The following is a 24,058-nucleotide window of genomic DNA, read 5'->3' on the forward strand; positions in this document are numbered from 1 at the left end:
AGCTGCTGTGGAATTGGGCACTAAGAGAGGAGAGCTGTGGTGGAACAGGGGAGGGAAAGCTGATGTAGAACGGCCCCCACCATTACCCCCTAGTACAGAGGACTTTTCTCGCCATTTTGGAGAACAGTGGATATAGAAAGGTATATTTACCTGCCTCAACTGGAACTGAAAGTTATGAATGCACACTTACCAGCATATTAAAGTTTGTTTTGCCTTTAAATCTCTTGACATCAATCTCCAACAATTGTCAGCCTTTATTTATATGTCATTGGGACCTCAGGGTGAATATTATATGAAGATTATACACAGAAATCTCTGCTTAGCTTGTCAATACAAAGACTTGAGTGCCACCTAGTGTTGGAACTTGGAATAATACTCTGATCTATTTTTCTTCATTAATCATATTCCCCTTTGGTTATGTTTTTGGAGCTGAGTGCACGACCCTAACACATTTTCAACTATATAGACTGTTATGAATGAGTCACCGGAGGAGGAAAAAATAAAAATACAAGCTAAGTCCAGAAAACCGGAGAGGTTGGTAGCTAGCAAATTGCAGACCCCTGATCCTATTCACAACAACTAACAGTAGCCGTGGGGTGTTCCTACGGTGGTCCTAGACACCTCGTTCACAGCCGGAGAACTAAATAAACCTTAAACCTAAAGAAAAAAAGGGGAAATATAAACTGCCCCAGAGAAGACCCCAAAGCAATAGACAGCCCCCAACATGTATTGACGGTGAAAACAGATGAAAACACAAGCACAGACAGAAAGACAGGCTGAGCAAACGATGGGGCCCTCACTAACTAGATAGGACAGGAAAGAAAAGCAACTGTCTGCAATCACGCAAAAACCCTGCCAAAAATAATGTCCAACACGTCTGATAGAAAAGGACCTGAAGTCACTAGACTTCAAAATCACTATATCAGCACTCAGGTATATTCTGAAAGCAGAGCAAAGATCAACTGATCAGAGACAAAAATGGAGTTTAGCCAGTCCCAACCAGGGCTGGCTGAACACAAACACTAAGTAAACCAGACAAAATCTCATGGAAAAATAGCAGAGCAAAAACTTAGCTTTAGTAGACAGGACTAAACTGGAGGCCAGAGCTCAGAGCAGAGAGGATCACCAGCAACCCAGCAGGGCGTCGGCGGCCTTATATCCACTCAGAGATTCCGGATGTCCAATCACACTCCACCTGTTCAGATGACAGGTTTTTCCCATCCAAATCAATTTCACTACCTCCTTTCACCAGCAGAGGGAGTTCATCGGAAATCAAAGGTGAAGGAGAAAATGAGCTCATAACAGTACCTCCCCTTTGAGGAGGGGTCACCGAACCCTCATCCACGCCACCAGGGCGATCAGGATGGGCCCGATGAAAAGCATGAACCAATCTTTCGGCATGAATATCGGATGCAGAGACCCAAGAATTATCCTCCTGGCCATAACGAGAATCCAGTATCTTCTCAACCTCGTATTCCACATTACCTTCAACCAATACAGGGTCAGGAGGTGCCACCACAGGAACTACTGGCTCAACAAACCTCTTTTGTTAAAGTTTGTTGAGCCAGTAGTTTGTTGGAGACTTATGAAACAATCTTGAATGTAACAGGAAGAGCCAATCGAAAAGAGACCGGATTAAGAATCTCCAAAATCTTGTAAGGTCCAATAAATCTAGGTTTAAACTTTGGAGAAGCCACCTTCATAGAGATATTCTTTGAAGAAAACCAAACCATATCACCCACCTTTAACCGGGGACCAATGGTCCTATGCCAGTTGGAAAACCGCTGGGCCTTTTCCTGGGAGAGAGACATCTTATCCACCACTTGGTCCCAGATCTGGTGCATTCTCTCCACCACAGTGTCAACACCTGGGCAGGCAGAAGACTCCACATGCCCTGAAGAGAATCGAGGATGAAACCCAAAGTTACAAAAAAAAAGGTGACATCAAAGTGGCAGAACTAGCTCTATTATTTAAAGCAAATTCAGGCAAAAATGAAATAAGGGCAAAAATGAAACCCAATCATCCTGATCAGCAGAAATAAAACATCTCAAATAAGACTCCAAAGTCTGGTTTGTTCTCTCCGTCTGCCCATTGGTCTGAGGGTGAAACGCAGAGGAGAAGAACAACTGAATTCCCAGCTTGGAACAAAAAGTCCTCCAAAATCTAGAAACAAACTGAACTCCTCTGTCAGACACAATGTTCTCAGGAATCCCATGCAAGCGAACCACCTGTTGCAAAAACAAGGGCACCAACTCTGAGGAAGATGGCAACTTAGGGAGTGGTACAAGATGGACCATCTTAGAGAATCTATCACAAATCACCCAAATAACAGTCATTCTCTGAGAGACAGGCATATCAGAAATAAAATCCATTGAAATATGGGTCCATGGCCTCCTGGGCACTGGCAAAGGCATCAACAACCCACTAGAGCGAGAACAAGGTTTAGACCGGGAGCAAGTCCCACAGGACTGCACAAAATTCCTGACATCACGAGACAAGGCGGGCCACCAAAAAGACAGACTCACCAAATCTCTAGTACCAAAAATACCTGGATGACCAGCCAATGCGGAGCAATGAACTTCAGACATTACTCTCTTCCTCCACTGGTCAGGAACATACAATTTTCCAATGGGACAATGCTCAGGTTTGTCCTCCTGAAACTCTTCCAGAGCACGTCTCAAATCGGGCGAGATGGCAGAAAGAACTACCCCCTCACCTAATATGGTAGCAGGCTTGGTCACAATAGGAGAATCAGCAAAGAAACTCCTACAGAGGGCGTCTGCCTTGACATTCTTAGTGCCCGGAAGAAAAGAGACCACAAAATCAAAATGTGTGAAAAACAAGGCCCACCTAGCCTGTCTAGGATTCAAGCGTTTGGCCGACTCAAGGTAAATCAAATTCTTGTGGTCAGTAAGGACCACGACTTGATGTTTAGCTCCCTCCAACCAATGTCTCCACTCCTCAAATGCCCATTTCATGGCTAACAGTTCCCGATTCCCCACATCATAGTTGCATTCGGATGGGGAGAACTTTCGGGAAAAGAAAGCACAGGGATTCATTTTAGATGTTACCGGATCTTTTTGGGACAAAGCAGCTCCTGCACCAATCTCAGAAGCGTCCACCTCTACCTGAAACGGGAGTGAGACATCAGGTTGCCGCAAAACTGGAGCAGAAGTGAACCTCCGCTTCAGCTCCTGAAAGGAAGAAACAGCCTCTGGAGACCAATTCAGCACATCAGCACCCTTCTTAGTCAAATCAGTCAATGGTTTGGCCATACCAGAAAAATTAGCTATAAATTTACGATAAAAATTAGCAAAACCCAAAAACTTGTGGAGGGTCTTCAAAGAAGTGGGCTGAACCCAATCATAAATGGCCTGTACCTTGGCCGGGTCCATTTCAATAGTTGACGGAGACAAAATAAATCCCAAAAATGAAATCCTCTGTACACCAAAAAGGCATTTCGATCCCTTAACATACAGGGAATTCTCCCTCAAAATCCGGAACACAGTCCAAACATGTTCCACATGAGAGTCCCAATCCCTGGAAAAGATCAAAATATCATCCAGATAGATGATCAAAAATTTATCCACAAAGTCCCGGAAAATATCATTCATGAAGCACTGGAAGACAGAAGGGGCATTAGTGAGCCCAAAAGGCATCACCAGGTACTCAAAATGTCCCTCCGGAGTATTAAACGCCGTCTTCCATTCATCCCCATGCTTAATGCGAATAAGATTATACGCCCCCCTGAGGTCAAGCTTGGTAAACCAGCAAGCACCTTTAACTCTGGAGAATAGATCCGAAATCAGGGGTAACGGATACTGATATTTAACAGTAATTTTGTTGAGGGAACGATAGTCAATACAAGGCCTTAATGAACCATCTTTCTTGGCCACGAAAAAAAAAACAGCACCCAAGGGTGAAGAGGATGGTCTAATATGGCCCTTCTCCAACGACTCCTCAATATAAGATCGCATAGCCTCGTGCTCGGGTACAGATAAATTGAAAAGTCGACCCTTGGGAAACTTACACCCAGGGCTCAACTCAATTGCACAGTCATAACTCCTATGAGGAGGCAAAGACGCAGACTTATTCTCACTAAATACATCATAAAAATCAGCCAAATAGTCAGGAACATCATGTGACTGGGGAGAGGTGGAGAAAACAGGAGCGTCACCAAGAGCACACCGACAACCCCAACTCACCACAGACACAGATTTCCAATCCAAAACTGGATTATGGATTTGCAACCAGGGAAATCCCAGAACAATGGTATCATGCAGCACCAAAAATCTGCAATTTTCTTGATGGTTTGGGGCAACCCGCATTACCACCTGGGTCCAAAACTGAGGTTTATTCTTCGCCAAAGGAGTAGCATCAATACCCCTCAAAGGGATAGGCGTCCGCAGAGGTGTCATAGAAAACCCACAACGTTTAGCAAAATCCAAGTCCATCAGGTTCAGAGTCACTCCCGAATCCACAAAAGCCTTAGCGGAAAATGTGGACAGGGAGCAGATCAGAGTAATTGGCAGAAGAAACTTAGGTTGAACACCACCCACAGCAAATGTGTGTGCAAAACGTTTCTCTCGTTTAGGGCAGACATAAATCATATGAGAGGCATCTCCACAGAAAAAACACAGCTTATTACGCCTTCTGAACTCCTGACATTGCGCCCTAGACAAAACTGTATCACATTGCATAGGTTCAGACATTTGTTCAACAGGTGGCAACATTTCTCGTGTACTTTTACGTTCACATAAATGCCGATCAACCTGAATGGCTAATGACATAGAATCGTCAAGACCAGAGGGAACAGGAAATCCCACCATAGTATCTTTTTCGGTTTCTGACAAACCCTTCCGAAAGAGAGCTGCCAAGGCACCATCATGCCAGGTAGTAAGGACCGCCCACTTTTGGAATTTTTGACAGTATAACCCTGCAGAATCCTGACCCTGGCTCAATGCCAACAGGGCTTTCTCAGCTTGATCAATAGCATTAGGTTCATCATACAACAACCCCAAGGCTTGAAAAAATGCACCCACATTAGTTAGAATAGGATCATCAGGTGTCAAAGAAAACGCCCAATCCTGGGGATCGCCGCGCGGCAAAGAGATGACAATTTTAACCTGCTGCGCAGAGCTCCCCGATGAGTTAGGCTTCAAGGCAAGAAATAATTTACAATTCTTAAAATTCAAAAATTTAGACCGATCCCCAAAAAACACATCAGGAGTAGGAATCTTTGGTTCAGCAGCATGTGAATGAGCAAGATAGGCGGAAATTCCCCGCACTTCAGCAGCCAGCTGCTCCACACGATCAGACAATTGCTTAATCTCCATTAAGAAAATTCCTCCTACGGCCCCAGAGAAAAAGAGGAAAAAATATACATAAAAAAAATTCTGACACTTTTTTTTTTTTTTACAATTCTTTCCTGCTATTGAGTACCCTAGAATCTGCGGTATGGCTGGTGATTCTGTTATGAATGAGTCACCGGAGGAGGAAAAAACAAAAATACAAGCTAAGTCCAGAAAACCGGAGAGGTTGGTAGCTATCGGATTGCAGACCCCTGATCCTATTCACAACAACTAACAGTAGCCGTGGGGTGTTCCTACGGTGGTCCTAGACACCTTGTTCACAGCCGGAGAACTAAATAAACCTAAAGAAAGAAAGGGGAAATCTAAACTGCCCCAGAGCAGACTCCAAAGCAATAGACAGCCCCCAACATGTATTGACGGTGAAAGCAGATGAAAACACAAACACAGACAGAAAGACAGGCTGAGCAAACGATGGGGCCCTCACTAACTAGATAGGACAGGAAAGAAAAGCAACTGTCTGCAATCACGCAAAAACCCTGCCAAAAATAATGTCCAACACGTCTGATAGAAAAGGCCCTGAAGTCACTAGACTTCAAAATCACTATATCAGCACTCAAGTATATTCTGAAAACTGAGCAAAGAGATCAACTGATCAGAGACAAAAATGGAGTTTAGCCAGTCCCAACCAGGGCTGGCTGAACACAAACACTAAGTAAACCAGACAAAATCTCATGGAAAAATAGCAGAGCAAAAACTTAGCTTTAGTAGACAGGACTAAACTGGAGGCCAGAGCTCAGAGCAGAGAGGATTACCAGCAACCCAGCAGGGCGTCAGCGGCCTTATATCCACTCAGAGATTCCGGATGTCCAATCACACTCCACCTGTTCAGATGACAGGTTTTTCCCATCCAAATCAATTTCACTACCTCCTTTCACCAGCAGAGGGAGTTCATCGGACATCAAAGGTGAAGGAGAAAATGAGCTCATAACAATAGACGCTCTACTTGAGAGGGGCTTGCTGATGGAGGATTGATTCTAATGGAGTGACTACTCCACCTCCCCTTGCCTTTCTAAAATAACAGCAGCTGAAACAAACTACAGACACCTATGGGCAAATCCAGACGGGCTATTGAGCTTAACGCAGATTCAAATCAGGTGGCCACTCTAAAAGACATGAAACGTTACCTAAACCCAACCCCCCAGGCCAGAAATACCAGATCAGCTTTATCACAATATACATCTCGAGATAGTTTCACTCCCAGAGAGTCAGTTACCTCACACAGCTCTCCTGTAACAATGTTTGATGAACAGGACGAAGATAATGCAGCCAATGAAGAAATGAGTATTGCCGAATTAAGCAAGTTTATAAAAGCACTTCCCACTAAAAAAGACCTTGAAGGGTTCGCGTGCAGATTAGAAAATGCTTATAAACAAGAAATCCACAATTTACAGAAGGAATTTACCACACGAATCGAGGATGTGGAGAAAACACAGGAAGATATTTCCCAAGAATTAAAGGACATAGGGATATCATAATTGACCACACTCTCAGGTTGGAAGAACTCTCATCGGGTCTGGAGGACTTAGAAAACCGCAGTAGACGTAACAACATACGTATCTGCGGTCTACCAGAGTCTATTGGCCCTGCCAAATTGGATCGCACAGCTCAGAGGATCTTCCTGGACATACTTGACGACAAAGATGGTGGACCTATTGAGTTTGACAGGATCCACAGGCCACTCGGACCTAAATCTACCTCAGATACGCGTCCTAGAGACGTAATCTGTAGAGTTCACTATTACAGAATCAAGGAGGCCATAATGACAGCTTCCAGGAAAAAGGGTTCCATCAGATACGAAGATCAACAAATCCTAATTTTGTCTGACCTGTCAAGACGCACACTGCAACTGCGGAGAGCCTTGAAGCCGTTATTAGCAGAACTCAAGAAAGAGACATTCCGTATAGATGGGTCTATCCCTTTCAATTAACGGCCTTCAAAGGAGGCAAAACAGCTTCTTTTCGATGGATTGGTGACCTGACAAATTTTTTGGGTGCCTTTGAACTCCCCATGATAGATCTCCCGGAGTGGCCTGTGAGTCCAACACTTCCAGGGGCACCACCCAGATGGCTAAAGGTTCAGCAGTCCAAAAAGAGAAGCAACAGAGGAGATTCCTCTAATCCGACTTGAGGACTTCTCCCGGTATTGTCATGTCCTGGGTTGCGACAAGCCTGAATACAATTGGAGTGTTCCTCAAATAGAAACACCATCTGGATAAGAATATATATACACTCTCGTGGATATATATACAAGTGTTTTGTTTTGCTTTGATTTGTCATATCTGTTTGAATGTTTTTGATATATGCAGATGTTCAGCAATAACTGAATGTTTTTTCTAGATTTGTTAGGCTGGGGAGGGAGTCTCGGGTCTTTTCTGGGCTTCCGCTCTCCTGGTGGGGTATCTGGGTAGTGTTCTACCAGAACCAGCATCAGTGATGCATAAAAATTGGAGTGTTTACTCCAATGTGACTCTTCAGCTATTCCTTACTCTTCCCTCTTTTCTTATCCCGTACTCTCTTCACTCTAAATCCTTCACTTCTTACCTCTTGTTCCCTTTCCAACCCCTTACTTTACCCAATCTCTATATAGGTGTCATGATGGCCCCTCCCTCGAGCGGATATCTAATAATTAGAGACGTACGATTCCCATCAGATTATGGATAAAATTAAGTTTTACTCCTTTAATGTTAAGGGGCTGAACTTACCCGAGAAAAGGAGACAGGTCCTGACCACAAATAATAGGCAAAAGGTCTCGGTTTTAATGCTCCAAGAGACCCACTTTAAAACTGGTGCTATACCACAATGCGCTTCAAAACATTACCCCAAATGGTACCATAGTTCTAACCCATATTATAAGTCCAAAGGAGTCTCAATAGCCTTTCATAAAACTTTCATGCCTGAGGTTCTAGACTCTGTAATAGACCCGGAAGGCAGATATATCTTCTTGTTAATATCATGCGCAACCCGCAAACTGGTTATAGCTAACGTATATTTCCCTAACCAAGGACAGCGGAAATTTGGAGCAAAATGCAAGAGACGCCTTGAGGACTTCGCTGGCTCCTCTCCTGTGATATTAGGGGGGGACTTTAACATCCCCATGAACCCAGCGGTGGACGTTTCCTCAGGTAGGACATCATACCCCTTATCCTCTGTTAATCAAATTAAGAAACAGATGTGCAGCATGAGATTGGTGGACATTTGGAGGGTCCTCCACCCTGACACTAGAGACTATAGTTTCTTCTCACAAACTCACAACATTTACAGTAGAATAGATTATTTTTTTATATCACACAACTTGCTAGATCTGCCAGTGGAGGCGGATGTGGGGTCGATACTATTGTCAGATCATGCCCCAATATTTTTTTCCATCATATTACACTCAAATGCAAAATCGGGGTTCTCATGGCGCCTGAATGAGAATTTACTTCAAGACGCCTTGTGCAAATCAGAGGTGGAATGATCAATATCCAATTTTATAATTGATCATGGTGAAGATCCCACATCCCCTCCTATCAAGTGGGAAGCTTTAAAAAGTGTTGTGAGGGGGGTATTTATCTCACATGGTGCTCGACTGAAAAAAAGAGAGAATCGCGGAGTTATCCAGTCTATCAGATCAAATTTACAAACTAGAAAATAAACATAAACGTGTTCTAGACCCCGCTACATTTGCACATCTCTCCATCGCCAGACAAAAACTGTTGGCTTTACTGGACCAGAAATCATGATGCTTTAGGGAACGCCTCAGGAACCGTTTCTATCAACTCGGAAGTAAAAGCGGCAAGTTACTGGCCAGAGCTCTACACCCGCGTGACTTAAACACTTATATACCCTTTATCAAAACAGGGGGGGGGGAGAAGGTGCACAGTACCGGGGATATTCTTGTGGGCTTCAGTGACTATTATAAAACTTTATATAATATAGCTGGTCACTATAGGGATCTACCAGTACAGTCACTTCACAATAAAATTAACATGTACTTACAACAAAATAGTATTCCTCCCATATCGGAGGACAAACTGACAGACTTAGAAAAAGATTTCACATTGGAGGAGGTGTCTGAAACAATTAAAGAACTAAAGCAGGGAAAGAGTCCTGGCCCAGATGGGTATACAGATGATTTTTATAAGTCATTCTCCGACTCGTTGAGCCCAATGCTCCTCACAATGTGTAATTCTATTTCCTCGGGAGGACCCTTTCCTTCCCAGGCTTTGACCGCTCACATCACAGTCTTACCTAAGCCAGGCAAAGACCCTTCTTACTGTAACAATTACCGGCCAATATCCTTAATAAATCTAGATATTAAAATTTACGCAAAAATTATCGCAAAAAGATTGGGACCCCTTCTTCCAAACATGATAAATCAAGATCAGGGGGGCTTTGTTCCAGGGCGGGAGGCGAGAGACAATACCATCTGGACTATATCATTGATAGATAGGGCGGAGAGGGAGGGGGACCCCATGTGTATCCTGTGGATTGATGCTGAGAAAGCCTTCGACAGAGTACACTGGGATTTCATGTTTCAAGCTCTACAAGGAATTGGCTTGAAAGGAGTAATGCTCCAGAGGATCTCAGCTTTGTATACATGTCCTAGTGTATGAGTTAAGGTGAATGGTGCTCTCTCAGACGCATTCCCCATTAGGAACAGTACGAGGCAGAGATGTCCACTCTCCCCCCTTCTATATATATTAACAATGGAGTACCTTGCCACCACAATACAAAATAACCCCTCAATCAAAGGAGTTAAATTGAGGTCAGAAGAACACAAATTGGCACTTTTCGCGGATGTTCTCTTGCATGTCACCTCCCCCACAATAAGCTTACCAAACATTATTTCAGAGCTACATGAATTTGGCCTATTAAGTAATTTTAAAATTAATTCACATAAATCTGAGATTCTGAATATATCATTACAACCCTCCGTGGTGGAAAAGTTGCGCACCTCCTTCCCCTTTAAATGGCGTTCTGACTCCATCACCTATTTGGGAATCAAAATAACACCTAGAGTGTCCAGGCTATATGACACCAATTTCAAGCCTGCCTTACATAAAGCAGAATCGGACCTAGAAAAATGGCACAAACTCCCGTTATCTTGGTTTGGTAGAGCCAATGTAATTAAAATGGACTTATTGCCACGCCTTCTTTATTATTTTCAAACGATCCCCATATACAGTATCTACCTGCCTCCTTTTTTTCTCGCCTTAAAAAAAGCGATTTCCTGGTCTGTGTGGTCCCATACACGGGCTCGAATATCATACCACCTATTAAGTTGTCCTAAAAGAATGGGTGGAGTCGGCCTACCGGACTTTCTAACTTATAGCCGTGCATCACTGGGAACTTGTATTCTAGATTTATATCATAGCAGGGATAGTAAGAAATGGGTCAATTTGGAAAGTGATCTTAATGGTAGTGATTCTCAAATTATACTGTGGTCCACGGGGGGTGGGGGGAAGGGGGGAGGCACCTTGCCGTTTCTGACCAGGAACATGATCTTATTTACTAAACAGAGGCACAGGGCTCTTCGGACCTCAACATCTCCTGGGCCACTGACTCCTATTTATGATAATCCTAATTTCCCTGCTGGTTTTGATAGGAAATTTTATCTAGATAAGTGTAGGAGTTCACGTCCTATTGTTTATGATTTCGTGGATCGATCTGATATGAGGTCATTAGATGAGATATTTCAGGGCAGAGTACCACCCACAGGTGCCTGGTTCTTTTATGAACAACTAAGAAGTTTTATAACTGCTATATCCAAACAAAATGATATCAGGAGACCTTTAACTCCCTTCGAGGAGCTCTGTGTCACGGGGGACCCTCCGGCCCACACGGTTTCCTTGCTGTACAGTCTTTTTCAAAAAAATGAGACTCCGACACGTGACTTCCCATTATTTTTCTAAAAATGGGAGCATGACTTGGGGAGATTCCTATCTCAAGAGGAGAGGGGCAGGGGGCTTCTATTTACATTTAGAACGTCGTTACACTCGGTATCACAGGAGAGGAGCTATAAGATTTTAACAAGGTGGTACCGGTGTCCCTCTATGGTGCATTCTTTGTTTCCAGTGATTCCGGACACATGTTAGAGATGCTTACAGGATAAAGGAACATATGTTCACATATGGTGGGACTGCCCGCCTATAAAGAAGTTGTGGTTGTCGATTTTTGATCTCTACAACAGGCTATCAATATGTCAAATTCAACCTACAGTGGAACTTGCACTTTTATCTTTATGTGATATGTCGATTTCCAGGTTTAAGAAGAATCTCCTCAGGCACTGTCTCACAGCTATTCGGAATCTGATCCCCCGGTTTTGGAAGCAAGAGAAATACCCTTCTTGCTCTGAATTTGTTGCAGAACTCAATGATATTTATAGAATGGAGTATTAGCTGATTAAAACCACAGGGAACCCTGACAGACTATATAACACTTGGGCCTCCTGGCTAGCATTCAGGGAAACCCCGGAATTAGATATCTGGCTATCGGGACCTTGATTCATATATAGGATAGCATCAGAAATATTCTGTACACTTTAGATCTTATAATAATGGAGGAACAACGAGTAAATGTAGCCAAAGATTTAAAGAGATAATTATATTTATCAAACAAGTTAAACTTTAATAAATATTTATAATACAGGCATCATATATAGAACAACATGCATGGGCATATATCAATGTCATGTGACTGACTCCATAGGTCAATGTAATGACCAAGAAAAACGGGACCCATAATGTGAATAACATATATACTGTTCAAAGAGAAAAAAAGTTTTCTCAATTAGAAATTAAAACATATTTTTTAATTCACATATTCTCCAGGGATGGGGTATCTGACCGAGGTTCAGACGGGACTGCACACACGCCGCTATGGGTAATTACTCTGCACTTATCTTCTTATAGACCTCTCTTTATTGTGCACTGTATCATAAAGGAGCTAATCTGTGTCTATGTGAAGCTATTCATCTAGCGGTATAGTAATAGTGGGTTTTGGGGAAGTTTGTACCGTCTAAATCCCTATCCCTGGAGAATATGTGAATTAAAAAATATGTTTTAATTTCGAATTGAGAAAACTTTTTTTCTCTTTGAACAGTATATATGTTATTCACATTATGGGTCCCGTTTTTCTTGGTCATTACATTGACCTATGGAGTCAGTCACATGACATTGATATATGCCCATGCATGTTGTTCTATATATGATGCCTGTATTATAAATATTTATTAAAGTTTAACTTGTTTGATAAATATAATTATCTCTTTAAATCTTTGGCTACATTTACTCGTTGTTCCTCCTTTATTATAATATGATATTGAGTCGCCTTGTAGCATGGGCATTTGACATCTTTAGCTGGTATTTCTATTTACACTTTAGATCTTGTTCACTCGGTCTGACCTGTTTGTCTTTGGCTTAAAATGGTTTTGACCAACTTATTATCTCCTCTGTATGGGACGGAGGACACAAAAGTGCTCGAGGGGGGGGTCTGGATTACTTGACCCTCTACTTATAACTTTCTCCTTACCTCTACTTCCCCCCTTTTTTTCGCTCCCCCTCTTTCCTTTTTCTTTTCTCTCCTCTTACTTTTTAATTTTTTTTTCCTGTTATCTTAATGTTGTTCATCAAACCTCTATTTTAATTTTCATGAGAATACACAACACAGGTGTATGACAATTTTCTAGACTGAATGGTATTAATAGTTGTTATCCCAATTAGAAGATAATATTGGTATTAAGTACGCAACAATGGAATTAATATGCAATTTGTTTTTCATTCAAGAACCAGACATGATATTGTTGAAAGCAATGTTTTATTTTAATATTAATTCAATAAACATGATTTACACAAAAAAAAACTGTTCATACTGCTGTTTTAATGCATTTTTACTTTGCAGAATTTTTCCATACCTGCTTAAAACTTTTTCACAGTACAATATATATGCAATTGCAATCACAGTTATTAAACCCCAATTATAATTAGCAAAATTTACAAACTTTGCAATAAACTAATGAAACGAGAACATTTTAAAGCACCACTGCAGTATTTGGTTTTTTTTCATCACTAGAGTTGTACTTTAAACGTAAATCCCCTGCCCCCGGTCATATACTCTCCCTCCAGCGTCTTCACTGTTTTTTTGCGCCGCCATCTTGTGAGCTCAGCTTCTGACTGACCATAAGTCAGAAGCTATGTCACAAGCTCTCAATGGAAGTCTATGGGAGCCAGAACTAGGATCTTGTGTACTTACATTGATTAGTGACCTCCAGCCCGCTCCATGAAACACTGGAGCAGCCGGCAGGTCACAAGCTGCAGGAGACTAACTGGAGTGATGAAAACACTAGAAAGTGAGTTTCAGACCAGGGCAGGTGACACCACTCCAGCAGTGGAATAAAAAAAAATGCTGGAGTGATGCTTTAATAAAGCTCAAATGAAAATAACTGGTTTCTCTCATTTCAATCCAGAATGCCACTTCTAATGATCATTGCGGTCTCAGAAATATTCAACACCTTCATGACAATCGTCTTTAATACTTAGTAGAGAGCCTTTTGTGTGATATGACCTGATGCATAGCCAGACATCATTGTATGGCAGAGTTAATTAGAAATCTTAGCCCAATTCTCTTTCTCTTGGACAATGGCCTCCAATTCACTAATATCCAAACCACCTACTTCATAGAAAATATTTCATTGTATTTGGAGTTTAAGTCAGGTAACTGCGGCCACTCCAGAATCTTTCAGGGATTCTACTGAATCCAAGCCTTTGTGAAATTTGAGGTACACTTGTTCTTACTGTCCTGCTGGATAATCCAATGGTGCCCAAGCTTCACTTTCCTGACAGTAGGCATGATGTTTTCAACTAGGATTTCTTGCTACTTTGAGTAAATCAATTGTGCCCTCCACATGTTGCAGGTTTCCAGCACTAGAGAAAGTAAAGCCAATCCAATGCATCACTGAGCCACCTACATGCTTCTTTATAGAAAGGGTGTCTTGTTCAGTGCATCTTTTATTGATGTTCCCCAGAAATACTGGTGATCCATAGGCCTGGAAAGTTCTAGTCACCAGTGTCTGATGGCACTAAATCTGGCTGTAGTCACTCTAGTATTTTTTTCACCACCACCTTCCTCAGGATTCCATGCACTTACACACTTTTGCCTGCTATCAATGAGGTTATTAACATCATTTGCAGTACAGAATAGATCACTACAACCCATTCTTCTATCTGACGAAACCACATAGGCAATGCCATGATGAGTCATTCATGTGGTATACCACCCCTGTTCCTAATCCCAGGGTTATGTTATTGGGTGTCATATTGTATAGTAGGAGGACCCCTCTAGTCTTCATTCCTGGTACACAATCAGCTCCAACTTACATTGATTTGATTGAGAATGATTGATTGGTACTGCCATTTATCCAAAGTGCCTCAGGAGCCTGTTTTTCAAGTCTATAAGGTCACAAATTATTTGTGCTGCTATGAGCAGCCTGTGTGGCCTAAACTTCCTGCCATGGCCTGCAACATCTCCAGACTTATCTCCATTGAGCACATGTGGGATGTCATTGGTCGAACTGCTTGCAGCAAATCTTCATGATTTATTAGCCAAGTTCTTTCTTTGTGGCAGAACTTTACTCACACTACCATAATAACCTCACTGATAGCAAGCCAAGTTGGGTAAGTAATTATGTCTGTGGTGCTCTAACTCAATACTGAATAAATTGGAATATCTTAAAAATTTAGTTTAATTTTTATCATAATTTGCATATAATGTCAATTTTTATAATTTTACAACTTTTCCTTCTGGGTTTTTGCTATTTCAATGCTGAGTGTATATGGATTCTTTACATTCCATATTTTGTGTATTTTAATGTATTATATAACGATTCACTTTTTTGTTTTTATTTATCAAGGTACCACAGGACAGGAGCTTATAAAGTGGACAATGAGAAAAAACAAAAATTTACAAACCCTACATAAGGATAATTCTGCTTACTCAAGATTCTAGAGATCAAAAACTGACATGGACTCAAACATGAATATTTGACTTGTAATGAAATGTTACATTATTGAAGGTAGAAATGTCTTGATTGTCCTTGTACTGGTAAAATTGTAAACATTTTCATCCTTATAATGGGAGAAGCAGTACTTCTAAACGTTTTCATTCTTGGGCAACTTTATTTCTTTGCTTTTTCCACCTATAGGGCACATAGTAGGATTGTACATTGTTGTAGTAAAGTGTCAGACACTTTCTAAAAGTATGTAATATTTGTAGCCCACAACTTATTATTTTTTATCTGTTGAGTTTCGTAACTTAACTTGCCCTTCCATGCTACTCAATGCAGTATGATAATATAAGAGAATTCTGATGAACATTATAGGTGGAAGCAATCAGTATAAATCAAAAGGATAAAACTATCCCATAAAGCCACCATAATATGGAGCAAATATGAAGAACTGCATTACTTAAGTCAAAGACAACAAGAGGGACAAGCAGTCATAAAGTCCAAAAAAGGTACTAACATCTTTATTAAACATAATAAAATTCTACAGACAAACAGAAAAAATAGAGCTAAAAGATGGAACCTGAATGATCCCAGCATCATGAAAACTTGCCCATGGTGGTTGTGCCAATAGAAATAAGTGTCCACAATAAAATAGATGCAAAATATTACGTGCTAAGGTAAGTATCCACATAAAAAGTACATATATATCCCCATGCTAGAAATCAATGTCTATAGTAAGATACATACAGTTTTTTGCATGTAATAGCCACAGTATTGTACAAGTAACGTAGCGGGGAAGAGATTCACTTTGCACAAATAGCACAACGATCACATAATAATATGAGCAAATTCCTTATACAAAGTGGAACACCTTCCAGAACCAACCCACCCGCCCCAACACGCGTTTCGGCAGTGCCTTTCTCAAGGGGCATATGGCAGGGATAGGGCACATGGTTTAAATATCTATAACCCAGAAGCTCAGTGTGGCCCCACGTGACCTGGAAGTCTGCACACTGCTGAGTCACAGAACGGCCGACATAACGCCGTTATAACATCCCTCTTGTTGTCTTTGACAATGCAGTATGAGCTAACTGTATTAGACGTTTCATTTATCATGTACGATGTCAGGTCTATCCGAATAAAAGCGTTGGTTCAACAAACACAGAATACAATGTGATTGCAGAGTTTATGTCACATTTAGTATTTAGTCAGTACAGTGGGTACGGAAAGAATTTAGACCCCTTTAATTTTTTCACGCTTTGTTTCATTACAGCCATTTGGTAAATTCAAAAATGTTCATTTTTTTCTCATTAATGTACACTCTGCACCCCATCTTGACTGAAAACAAGCAGAAATGTAGAAATATTTGAACATTTATTAAAAAGAAAAACTGAAATATCACATGGTCATAAGTATTGAGATTGGATGCCATGTCTCGTTTGGAGAGCCCGTGATGTGTCTAAACAGTGGAAACACCCCACAAGTGACACCATTTTGGAAACTCGATCCCCCAATTAATTTATCTAGATGTGTGGTGAGCACTTTGAACCCACAAGTGCTTCACGGAAGTTTATAAAGTAGAGCCGTAAAAATAAAAAATCATTTTTTCCACAAAAATGATCTTTTCGCCCCCAATGTTTTATTTTCCCAAGGGTAACAGAAGAAATTGGACTCCAAGAGTTATTGTGCAATTTGTCCGGAGTACACTGATACCCCATATGTGGGGGTAAACCACTGTTTGAGCACATGGCAGAGCTCACTGGGAGAGCCCATGAGGTGCCAAAACAACAGAACCCCCCCATAAGAGACACCATTTTATGAACTACACCTCTTAATGAATTCATCTAGGGATGTAGTGATCATGTGTCACAGAATTTTATACCATTGGGCAGTGAGGACAAAATAACTACATTTTTACCACCAAAATTTTGTTTTGGCCAACATTTTCACACAAGTGGGTAAAAATGGCAACAAAATTTGTCACACAATTTCTACTGAATGTGGCAATACCCCATATGTGCATGTACAGTGCTACTTAGCCATGCGGAGAGACTGAGAATGAGTCAAGTGAATAGGTATGTGCACATGTAAGTGTGTTTCCACGGACGCGTTATTCTACTTTTTGTTCGGCGGTATGATAATAAAGCATTGTTTTTTTGCCTTTTTTATGGTGTTCACTAAAGGGGTTAACTAGTGGAACAGTTTTATAGGTCGGGTCATTATGGATGCGGCAATGCCAAATATGTGTACTTTTATTGTGTAGATTTTTTTTTCATTCAAATATTTATTTAGTGATAGAATAAATATAGATTTTTTTATATCATTATTACTTTTTTTATATTTTTACAATTATTTAAATTTTTTTGTTCTACTTTATTCTAATTTTTACACTTTGTCCCACTATGGGACATTCAGTTTTTGCAGGCTGATCACTTCTATAGCATGTAGATGAAGCAGTATCTGCATGCTATAGAAGCTGTCAACACTGCACTCAGTGCACTGACACTGAGAGACTTCCTGACCATGCACTGCGCATGACCAGGAAGTTTCTTAGCTCTGGTAACCCGGATGTCGTCATGAAGACATCGGGTTACCATGGCAGCGATCGGGACCCTGCATCACGCCGTGGGGTCTCTGATCCAAAGTCAGAGGGGCTGTCAGCCCTCTGCCTGCTCCCGGAATGCTGCGATTGTGTTCGATCACAGCATTTCAGGGGTTAAAGTGTCGGGAGCGGTCTGTGACCGCTCCTGGCACTTAGTGCTGGGTGTCAGCTGTGAGAATCAGCTGACACCCGGCCGAGATCAGCCACATACCACCCGTGTGCGAGACTGCCGAGATGTACTATTCCGTCCATGGTCAAATTGGTCCAGGGCACATGGACGAAATAGTACGTCTGATCTCAGAAAGGGGTTAAATCAGAGAGATATGTGACATAAAATAGTTAATAAATAACGTTTCCCTCAGGTATACTTTATAACAGCACAAATTTTTAAATTTTTTTGTTAGGAAGTTGTAAGGGTTAAAAGTTGACCAGCGATTTCTCATTTTTGGAAACAAAATTTACAAAACCATTTTTTTTTAGGGACCACCTCACATTTGAAGTCACTTTGAGGGGTCTATATGATAAAGTACCCAAAAGTGACATCATTCTAAAAACTGCAACCCTCAAAGTGCTCAAAACCACATTCAAAAATTTTATTAACCCTTCAGGTGCTTCACAGGAATTTTTGGAATGTAAAAAAAAATGAACATTTAACTTTTCATTCACAAATAATTTACTTTAGACCCATTTTTTTTCTCACTTGGGCATTAGGAAAAATAGGTATGTGCACATAAAAAACTTTATTACTTCAATTTTTAAAATACACCAACCCAGTGAGAAAAAAAAAGGTATATACCAAGGATATACCAAAAATAGACTAGCCTAACAAATACCCTATAATAGGCCTAAAATAGCCCCTACCTGACTGTGGAGGTTGGCACCCTAAGAGAACAATTTTTTTGGCGCCCCCACTCAGCGTAGACTGTCCCTTGCTGCCCTATTACACCGTACCACAAAGAAGGGAAAACAATATATTACAGGGCAGAGATGAAGAGATTCTTGGAACTAAAGATGATTTACCAAAGGATCTATAATAATAAATGCCCTAACCAGCTTCCGGTTGTAACAACTTCCGTCCAGTTGTAACCGGTGACGTCACCACACACACGCACATGTTAACCCTCAACACACCACACCGCCTCAACACACACTCCTCTCACCTTTCACCTCCACTCATGTCCACTCACTCTTTCACTCCACATACGTTCCTTTCTCTCACTCCGTTTCTCATACTCACACCGTCATCGTCGCTGCCCCGACATCTTCCTCCGCCGCCGCGATCCAGGATCCAGACGTTCTCCAGGCCGCCGACATGTTCTTGCGGGATGCCATCTTGGATGTCGTGAAATCCCGCGAGATTCAAGATGGCGTCGCCGCAACAATATGTCGCTGGCGTGGACGACATCGGGATCCAAAAAGATGGCGTCGGCGAAATCTCGCGAGATTACGCCGACGCCATTTTGGATCCCGATGTCGCCCATGCCAGCGACATGTTGTTGCGGCGACGCTATCTTGAATATCGCGGGATTTCACGAAATCCAAGATGGCGTCCCGCAAGAATATGTCGCTGGCGTGGGCGACATCGGGATCCAAAATGGCGTCGGCGTAATCTCGCGAGATTTCGCCGACGCCATCTTTTTGGATCCCGATGTCGTCCACGCCAGCGACATATTGTTGCGGCGACGCCATCTTGAATCTCGCGGGATTTCACGACATCCAAGATGGCGTCCCGCAAGAACATGTCGGCGGCCTGGAGAACGTCTGGATCCTGGATCGCGGCGGAAGATGTCGGGGCAGCGACGATGACGGTGTGAGTATGAGAAACGGAGTGAGAGAAAGGAACGTATGTGGAGTGAAAGAGTGAGTGGACATGAGTGGAGGTGAAAGGTGAGAGGAGTGTGTGTTGAGGCGGTGTGGTGTGTTGAGGGTTAACATGGCAAGAGGTGTTAACGACGTCCGCCGACGCCATCTTGCATTCGTGAAATTGCGTCATTTACCTCACGCCGACTTGCTGTGCGGACGCTTGGCATTGCCTGTACCACCATAACTACTGCTGCCTTGGTCCTATGCCTGTTTACTGCCGGTGTCTAATTACTGGACCAATTTGCCTATACCGCCATAACTACTGCCTTTGTCCTCTGCCGATGTCTAATTACAGGGCCAATTTGCCTATACCGCCATAACTACTGCCTTTGTCCTCTGCCGGTGTCTAATTACAGGGCCAATTTGCCTATACCGCCATAACTACTGCCTTTGTCCTCTGCCGGTGTCTAATTACAGGGCCAATTTGCCTCTACCGCCATAACTACTGCTGCCTTGCTCCTCTGCCGGTGTCTAATTACAGGGCCAATTTGCCTCTACCGCCATAACTACTGCTGCCTTGCTCCTCTGCCGGTGTCTAATTACAGGGCCAATTTGCCTATACCGCCATAACTACTGCTGCCTTGCTCCTCTGCCGGTGTCTAATTACAGGGCCAATTTGCCTCTACCGCCATAACTACTGCTGCATTGCTCCTCTGCTGGTGTCTAATTACAGTGCCAATTTGCCAATACCGCCATAACTACTGCTGCCTTGCTCCTCTGCCGGTGTCTAATTACAGGGCCAATTTGCCTCTACCGCCATAAGTACTGCTGCCTTGCTCCTCTGCCGGTGTCTAATTACAGGGCCAATTTGCCTCTACCGCCATAACTACTGCTGCCTTGCTCCTCTGCCGGTGTCTAATTACAGGGCCAATTTGCCTCTACCGCCATAACTACTGCTGCCTTGCTCCTCTGCCGGTGTCTAATTACAGGGCCAATTTGCCTCTACCGCCATAACTACTGCTGCCTTGCTCCTCTGCCGGTGTCTAACTACAGGGCCAATTTGCCACTACCACTTCATAACTACTGCTGGGCAATTACAGGGTCAATTAGTATCTGTTTACTTTACAATACTCCAGGACGCCTTCTTCACTGCCAGATAACTGCCAAATAGACTCCTTTACCTGTGCCAACATGAGTCATAACAAAAAGTATGCCAATGCCAGTGAAAGGAAAGCAGCTTTAGCACTACGACAAAAACAACGCCGTGCTAATGAGACTCCTGAGGAAAAACACCATCGCCTTGAGAAGATTAAGGCTTATAAACGCCGTCGCCTCACACACGAATCCCCTAACTCTAAATCCATAAGATTGGCTGAAGAAGCCTCTGCACGCCGTCACCGCCGACAACAGACGGCCTCTTCCTCATCATTATTATTAGACTCACAACAGGATGCTTCCACATCAGCATGTGGAACAATTTACTGCTACACTTCATCCCATATGCCGTTCACTGACATAACTAATCAGCAATCTGTTTCTGCCCTATCAATACCACCATTCAATACCGATGCACAGTATGCCAATGCCAGTGAAAGGAAAGCAGCTTTAGCACTACGACAAAAACAACGCCGTGCTAATGAGACTCCTGAGGAAAAACAGCATCGACTTGACAAGATTAAGGCTTATAAACGCCGTCGTCTCACACACGAATCCCCTAACTCTAAATCTATTACATTGGCTGAAGAAGCCTCTACACGCCATCACCGCCAACAACAGACGGCTTCTTCCTCATCATTATTAGTAGACTCACAACAGGATGCTTCCACATCAGCATGTGGAACAAGTTACTACCACACTTCATCCTATATGCCGTTCACTGACATAACTAATCAGCAATCTGTTTCTTCCCTATCAATACCACCATTAGTCAATAGCAACGCACAGTTTCTTCACATACAAGCTGCAGTTAGCCCGCAGAAAGTGCAACCAAGACAAATATACGTTGGTCTCAAAACTAGGCGCGCCCCATCGGTTGGACATGCACTTCTACTACAACCTCACATTTTCACTAATGATGAAAATAGTATTACCGAACACAGCTGTGGTGACATGACCCATGTATGTGAGCATTGCGAAGCTTTGCATTTTGTAGCAGAGATACCTTCTGATAACAACTTTACGCTCTGCTGTCAGAAGGGTAAAGTCCATGTACCCATACTACAATATCCTGATGTCTTTACACGTTTGCTGAAAGGGCAAAGTGAATTTAGCAAAAATTTCATGGATAATATTCAAAGTATTAACAGTTCCTTTGCTTTTGCCTCCATGGGTGCAAATATTTCACCACCTCCTGGATATGGCCCATACTGTTTCCGCATACATGGCCAGATCTATCATAGAACTGAAACACTACATCCCTCAGATGACCAGCAACACGCATTTGCCCAACTTTACATTCTCGATACTACTACCGCAAACGAACAACACTTACGATGTAAAGAAAATCAAAAATGTAATCCTACATTGATGAACATTATTGCCCTTCAAATCCAAACTATTAATCCTTTTGTGGAAGCTTATCAAATGTTACGTGATGTGGAAGAACAAGAAAAAATTAAATCTCTACAAAACGGAACTGTCATGCCAAACATCACTATGGCTATTAAACAAGATCGTACTCAAGACCCTCGACTGTCATGGAATGCCTAGGTTACTTTAGGCAAAAACCCCGGGACCCCTGTGATGTCCCTCAGACTAGGGGAACCCTGTCTGTCCCTCTACCCAGGGTTTACACTGAAGGTGTGCCTGCCTGAGCCTCCACCCTGTCCCTGTCTCCTGTCCAGCCCTAAGCTGAACCCACCTCCCTCCACCCAGTGAGGGGACCAGACACCAGACCCCACAAATACGTATGGACAGGGGTAAAAGAAAACACCACACAGTAAATACACAAGGGAATACAATAATGTGCAAGGGCAACCAAATATATATATAACAGATTGGAGAAAGAACCACTGAGGGATATACTGCACCAGATATCAGACGCTCCAACACCACCACTGCTGACCGGTATTGCTAGCACTAGGCTAAAGCTATAGTCGGCGACGCCCATAGTCAGGACGAACTATTTAAAGACCTAGGGCGTGGCCCAGCCCTCAGCCAGCATGACAACCTGGTTAACCCTATCCCGACTGGAACAGAATACCCAACAGGGTATTACCGCTGTCTGCCGGACACCCTGGTGTGAACAGTGTCCGACATGACAGTACCCCGCCTTCTACGAGGGACCTCCGGAACCTCACCATGTCGAGGACCTGGCTTGTCCGGATGGCGACGATGGAGCATAGTAACCAGTCGATCAGCATGAATGTCAGAGGCCGGCACCCATGTCCTCTCCTCAGGACCATAGCCACGCCAGTGGACCAGGTACTGTAGAGTGCGACGCACAACCCTAGAGTCCACCACTTTGGACACCTCAAATTCCAACGCGCCATCCACCAAGACGGGAGGTGGTGTCCCGGGGGAACCATCCACCAAACCCACGACCTTCTTTAGCAATGATTTGTGAAATACATTATGAATCTTATACACAGCCGGCAACTCCAAACGAAATGCCACGGGGTTGATCACTGCGGAGATTCTAAATGGGCCAATGAACCTGGGACCCAACTTAAGTGACGGTATCTTGAGCTTAATGTTCCTAGTAGATAACCACACCCAATCACCCACACACAGGTCCGGACCTGGCACACGTCTGCAGTCAGCCACCGGTTTACCTGGAACCCACCTTCAACAAGCGCTGCTTGACTCTCCTCCAAACAGACGACAATTGAGCTCCCAACTGGTCCTCCTCAGGGACGCCAACTGAGCACCGCTGACGCAAGGTGCAAAATTGAGGATGTTGACCATACACACAAAAAAAAGGAGATTCCCCAGACGATTCCTGGCAATGGTTGTTTATTGCGAATTCTGCCAGAGGAAGAAACGCTGACCACTCTTCCTGATTGTCGGAAATAAAGCAGCGCAAGTATTGCTCCAGGTTTTGGTTCATCCGCTCAGTCTGTCCATTCGACTGAGGGTGGAAAGCCGATGAATGAGATAATTTGATTCCAAGGCGAGAACAAAAAGCTCTCCAAAACTTTGCCACAAACTGCGTACCTCGATCAGACACAATGTCAGACGGGACACCATGAAGTCTGACCACCTCGCGAATAAATATCTGAGCAAGAGTCTTAGCATTGGGCAAAGATGGTAAAGCAACGAAATGTGACATTTTGGAGAACCTATCAACAATTACCAAAAT

The 24,058-nt window shown here is 42.8% G+C and overlaps 1 protein-coding gene across 1 annotated transcript in view; it reads left to right on the forward strand.

The window, feature by feature from the left end:
* The window catches only part of HBEGF (heparin binding EGF like growth factor), a 204,165-nt gene extending 186,685 nt beyond the window's left edge, over positions 1–17,480 (forward strand). Inside the window, exon 5 of the mRNA XM_073573710.1 lies at positions 15,261–17,480. Within this exon, the coding sequence (XP_073429811.1) occupies positions 15,261–15,327 (67 nt within the window). The 3' untranslated portion in view covers positions 15,328–17,480. The remainder of the gene's footprint in view (positions 1–15,260) is intronic.
* The last annotated feature ends 6,578 nt before the right edge of the window (positions 17,481–24,058 follow it).

The sequence above is a fragment of the Dendrobates tinctorius genome, unplaced genomic scaffold (genome assembly GCF_039654945.1).
Source record: "Dendrobates tinctorius isolate UK_male_01 unplaced genomic scaffold, ASM3965494v1 ptg000036l, whole genome shotgun sequence".
Classification (NCBI taxonomy): Eukaryota; Metazoa; Chordata; class Amphibia; order Anura; family Dendrobatidae; genus Dendrobates; species Dendrobates tinctorius.